The sequence below is a fragment of the Argiope bruennichi genome, chromosome X1 (assembly GCF_947563725.1).
Source record: "Argiope bruennichi chromosome X1, qqArgBrue1.1, whole genome shotgun sequence".
In the NCBI taxonomy this organism is placed as follows: Eukaryota; Metazoa; Arthropoda; class Arachnida; order Araneae; family Araneidae; genus Argiope; species Argiope bruennichi.
The window spans coordinates 8,151,717-8,157,944 of record NC_079162.1 but is presented as its reverse complement, the minus strand read 5'-3'; the positions used below and the strand labels follow the sequence as shown (position 1 = coordinate 8,157,944).

Genomic DNA, 6,228 nt, shown 5'->3' with positions numbered 1-6,228 from the left:
TGGAAAAATCAAACTGAATACTTTCTTAATAAATTTTTGAAAAGAGAAGGTGTGTTGATAAACCGAAATTCATGACATTAAATGAATAGAGTTCATTTTCGTTCATAGGGAAATATGCTATCGGAGTTTTCGAAAATATTCTAGTATTTTTTGAAAAAAATGTGGTTGAAGTCGGGGTAAGGGATAACGAACCGGTATTGTTAGTGCATTTCAACTCCGATAATCTCCACACGTTTGGAAAGAACCATGTGAAAACGACTGACGGATGAATAATATCATTTTCTAATATATACAGGGCCGCCGCGTGGGTATTAGGCGCCTTTGTTCAAATTGAAATTTGGAGCCCCTTTATGGGGTTCTGTTGCACTCTTATAAAGTGCTGCAAATTATATGTGAAATACTCGTTTATAGTATTTAAAATTTGATTTTTGAACTGCTTTTCCGAACAACTTTAAAATTATAATATTAAAACACGTTTGTCTTATTGTTTTTTATTATTTCATAAATTTTAAAAACAAAACAATGATAAAACATTTTTTAAGTAAAATATAAAAATGAGAAAATATATTCAAATACTGATTCTCCTAGCTTTAGCAGCTACAAACGCTCATATCAATTCCTTTATATTTTATCCAAAATTTCGCACTCTATGGATATAATTAACAAGTCCGATAATCTCTCCTGCGCCATGGTAGATCGCATGTAGTTTTTTTATAATTTTAAGTTTTGAAAAACTTCGTTCTCCAGTAGCCACCGAAACTGGCAGGGTTAAAGAAATCCATAAAGCTATTGCAATATTTGGAAATGTATCGGTAAGATTGTTTTCATAAATATAATTTAAAACATCAATATATGACATATCCTCTTTGGTAAAACATCGCAAAGATTTAATTTCTTCGAACAAATTTAATCCATCAATGTAATTTTTATTCACATTTTTAGTATCCTTTAATTTTTGTTCTAATTCTTTACAATATTTTAAAATTTCATTGTCACTCCAGTTTTTAAATTAGGTATATTAGAATATACTTACTACCTTTAAGTAATTGTAATGTTCTTTTAATTGACTGAATCTTTCAGTAATTGAAGAAATAGCAGTGTCTAATATTATATTGTAAAATTCAACCTTAAATTTTTGTCTTGGATTGTTGATTGGTTCGTCGGTTTGTTCATCTTGAAATAGTTTCTTTTTAAACCTGTTTCGACTTTGTAGAAAATCAATATCCACCCTCAAATCATCAGCAACGATACTTGCATTGGCAATTGCATGTTCAAACACTTCATCTGATCTACGATTATTTAGTTCTATAGTCTATAAGATTTTGTAAATTGTCAGTCACGATTTGTAAATCACATTTAGAATTTTGCATTATTTTATTTACCACATTTACTAAATTTAAAATATCGTGCCAGATGTTAATGGAACAAATGAATTTAAACGAGGCAACCTTCTGAATCAAATTTTTTGCTCGAGTTCTTGATTCCATGTTTTTTGTTCGATCTTCTTGAATATTTATTAACGCTCTCAAAATTCCCTTCAAATCGTTTTTCATCGGTCTTAAAGCTTGAATTCTACTTTTCCATCTGGTGTTGGAGAGTGGCTTTAAAGTTAGAGCTTCAACATACTGTTGCAAAATAGACCAACGTTTAACGGATGAAGAAAAGTAGTTGCAAAGCTCCTGCACTACTCAGAAGAAATTAACTGTTTCGAAGGAAATTTTAGCTGCATCATTTACAACTAAATTTAGAGAATGGGCAGAGCAGGGGATATAGAGTGCCCTCGAATTATTTTCAATAATTTCTTGTTGCAATCATTTGTGCTTTTTTCTCATATTAGCACCATTATCGTAAGATTGGCCTCGTAAATCTGATAAATTTAGTTCTAACGATTTTAAATGTCCATTTATGAATTCAAACAGACCCTGTCCAGTAGTGTCGTCGACAGATTGAAATCCTAAAAAAATGTTCTTCAATTTGAGCTTTATTGGTTTCCTAGTTCTTATAAACAAATCGAATTACAACAATTAAACTGTTCGGTATGACTGACATCAAGTGTACTATCCAGAATTAGTGAGTAATATTTTGACGATTTAATCATATGTAATAAATGCCTCTTAATTCCTTCTGAAATAATGCTTATAATTTCATTCTGAATTTGATCCCCTAAGTAATGAGCAATGTTCTTCTTTTGAGATGTTCGAATTTTGTGGAGATGTTCAGCGATTATTGGATCAAATTTTACTATTACAAATTTTGCTATTTCAACCAACTTCAAAAAATTTCCATTACCACTATGATACAACTCTTTCGAAGAACATCTAAATGCAAGGTATTGCCGGGCTAAATATTGAATTAAATAAATAAGCCGTTCAATAACCGATTGCCGGTGAACCTTTTCTGCATCATAAAATCTTTGTTGAGCTGCATCAATAGTACATAAATTACGCAAAAACATTTTGAGTTTATTGCATTTTGAACTATGTTTAAGGTGAGATGCATTGCTTTCATGTGTTTTTAAAATGTGGGTTAAATGTGCCCAATCATTACATCCATCCTTAATAAGATGTGAATGCTCCTCACTGAATAGTTTACATGGGAAGCAAAACACAGCGTTTCGGGAATTTGAATATATTAAATAATTTCTAAATACTTTTTCTCCATTCGGTAATGTTCTATAATAGAAGGATACTGATAACTTTCTACCAGAATTATCTCTCGGAAAATGTTTGGTTATCAAGCAGAAAGGGCCATTTTCAATTAAATAATTTCTAATTTTTATAGAAATTGTATCAGGCCAGGTAGCTGAATCGCTTAATTCAAAGTCAAAATATTCGTTTTGAGATATTACGTTATTACCAGGCGAATTTTCTACGTCAACATCTAAGTTTTCTATTGGTACAATCGTGGTTTCTTCTTGATCATATTCTGATGAATTTACATTTTGAGATAAATTTTCATCATGAAATTCCAAACGAGATGTTGATGTTGATGTCCTGGTTCAATTTCTTGTCCGTCTAATCCTATTGTGTTTCTGAGATATTTATTTAGAGATCCCGCCAGTTTCTGATTATCTTCCTCTCGTTACAATTTCTTTTTTCTATTTTGTGCTCCAGATTTTTTTTTCTTTTTTAGAGAACATGTTTCTAAAAATATTTATTGCACTAAATAAAAAGATTTAATCTTCATTCCACATACAAAATGCATCAAATGATTTTCTCTCAATATAGTATTTGAAAGTCGAAAGCCCATTTATGTCATTTGCTAATAAATAAAGATTCAGATAAAGAAACTAATTTGACTGAAAATTTAGAAACAATTTTTTCTTTTTGCGGAAAATTTATTTCTCAGAATTTAATGTGAAATTTTTTCTCCTTTCTGCTAATTCAAAATATTTAAGTAAATTAAACCAATATTAATACAAATAGCTAAAAAGCATTTGTTATAAGCAATTGAAATATTGAAAACATCTCAGGTACATAATAATTAAGCTTTTAATGAAAAAAAGCTATAATCATTAGGAATTTTTTAAGATTTTTTTTCGATTATTTGGAAATTGTAATTGTATATCAGAAATAGATAAATCAAATTCTGCCCATTTAAGGGTAAGATTTATCTGGGTTTTGTAGAGATGAATAAAAAGTTGGTTTTTGAATTTTTGTTAAATTGAAAGATAAAAATTTTTTCTTAATGAAATGTTTCTTTTTATGAATCTTCACTGCTATGAAAATAATACTAATAATATATTTAGATTGTTCATTTACCTTTAAATAATAATCCTATTTTTTAGAGCAATTATAAACAAAAAACGATTTGAAAACAATTAATCACAGTACTTTGTTTGCGAAGCAATTCACAGAATGTACGCACTTTATGAGCAGCGACTACGTATATGATTAAAAATAAGGGTATTCCCTGTTAATTCAAGGGCACACACGCACGGTGGCGCCGCCATCATCATCCCCCCCCCCTAAAAAAAGCAAACTAAACAACGACGTTGAGCCGCAACAGCTTCACAGCACATAAATAATAAATATATGCCGATACAAAACATTCCCAATTCCTATTGTTACGAGTCACAAATTCTTAGATTTTTAACACGTTCCGTGTGGTAGCGCGAACTCCACACGGAACGTGTTTTTATTGTTCGTATCGGCAGTCAAATTTTGTTTTACACAAAAGAAAACAACCCGCAGAAAGGAAAACAAAAGTAAAATAAAAATAAAATCTCATTTTATTGCTTAGAAAATATAAAACATACAAAATTTCAAGCGTATAATTAACAACTTTTATTTAAGTAACATTAAATTAAAAAAAACTATAAGTACTATAAATTTTGGCGCCCCCCTGGCCCAGGCGCCCTTGTGCGGTGAACAATTCTCTACCCCCCCCCGCGGCGGCCCTGAACATACACCAATATTCCTGATATTTGTCATCACTTCAAATCTAGTTGTCTAGCCTTAGTATAAACAGGTGGTCCCCATGTTGTAATATAATGCTCGGCATTATGCTTAAATGAAGGTATTGACAAATTTGGTTTATTTCAATCGGAGTACTGTTGTAACAAATGAGCGTATCTGGAATTTTTATTACAGTACCTAATAATATTATCAAAAACACTTTCGTCATATTACTTCGAAGTGAGATATTTCCTAAGTTAATTTTTAATTATGAATGTCAGCTAAAAGTCTAGGAAATCAGTTCCTTATCAACTTTGGCTAATATAAACGAAAGTTGAAATAAATGATCTTCTATGTCTTAGATTTAAGGTTACAATTGCAATTCCATAACAAGAAATTTCTGTTCATTTGCTGCCTATAACTTAAAAATCATCCATTATTGTATTAGAATGGTCGCAGGGATGAGGCTGACATCAGCACCTGAATCTACGAAAAATCGCAGTCCTGTGTTTGTGTCCTTTACAAATAAACGAAACTTGTGGCTTTCATTAATGTCAGCAACAACAGTAGCCTCTAATTCTGTCGTACCATGGAGTTTTTCAATTTATTTTGCCAAGCACATGGTGGATAATATTTCTCAGTTCGACTTTATTCACACTGGGAACATGCTTACTGAAGCCTTCTGGATTCTCCGAAATATCTTGCTAATCTTTCGCTTAGAATAAGGATTAAAGGAGAATTATCTTGTGGATGGTAGTAAACAATGTGAGTGATAGTTCACCGGCACTTTTCCCTTCTTAAAAATGTTACGATTTATTAGGTGGTATGCACTATATACATCAAATTTAAGAAATAGTACCTAAATTTTTTTTTCTTTATTTGTTAAGAGCAGCTGTATATCTACTTTAGTAAATAGTTTCAGATAGTAATGATATCAGTAAAATGAATATACAGGGTGGTTATAATTAAACTTCCCTTATAAACAGCATCCTACAACGCAAATAGGTGAATGGATTGCAACGAAATTTGGTATGTAGACTACACACGAGATGCGCTAACAGAATTTCGAAATTTTTTGAATTCCAAAATGTTCACCAGAGTGCGCTTTTTCCGGAAAAATATTAATTTTAACACACTAAACGACTAAAACGGAATACAGAATATATATTAATTATGAGTAATAAAATATAAAACCGGGAAAAGCTGTCAGTTCTAGGAAAAGATGTCGGGATTTGCATGTTTGTGAAGAAGAGGAAACTTTATGCAATACAGATTAGGGTAAGAAATGTTTGCAGTCGTTGTCATGTTTTATGTCGATGTTTCCAGCTATAATGATGGAGGTATCTTGTTGCGACGTTGAATGACTTAAAGAACTCCATAACGCTTCATGTGCGAAGCATCACAACTGATCAGTTACGATCTGCTGTTGAACACACTGCCCATCGACTTGAAATTTTGCAGGTGAATGAGGGTGGTCACATGGATCATCTTTACTTACATCATCATGGACATGATTAACAACTGCTCCTCTTGTGCAATTTCGTCCTAATCTTGTTTCTGCAAACTGAACTTTTTTTTTTCTCTCAAACAACGTTCTGTTATTTTTTTCTTACCTTTACTTAATGTGTTTCGATGACAAAGTAATCAGAAACTAGTCAATAAATGTTTATATTGTTTCTGTATTCCGTTTTGATCGTTTATTGTGTTAAAATTAATGTTTTTCCGGAAAAAGCGTCCTCTAGTAAACATTTTGGAACTGAAATTTTTTTTCGGAATTGCGTGAGCTCATCTCTTGTATAGTCTACATACCAAATTTCGTTGCAATCCGTCC

At 31.4% G+C, this 6,228-nt stretch overlaps 1 protein-coding gene across 1 annotated transcript; it reads right to left on the bottom strand.

Moving 5' to 3' along the window:
• Positions 1-1,688: 1,688 nt before the first annotated feature.
• On the bottom strand, positions 1,689-5,909 carry LOC129958482 (zinc finger MYM-type protein 5-like). The gene is made up of 4 exons (XM_056070979.1): positions 5,896-5,909; positions 2,548-2,672; positions 2,031-2,163; positions 1,689-1,779 (listed from the first exon to the last, which is right to left on the bottom strand). Exons 1-4 carry the CDS (start codon positions 5,907-5,909, stop codon positions 1,689-1,691), a joined length of 363 nt encoding a protein of 120 aa, XP_055926954.1.
• Positions 5,910-6,228: the final 319 nt, after the last annotated feature.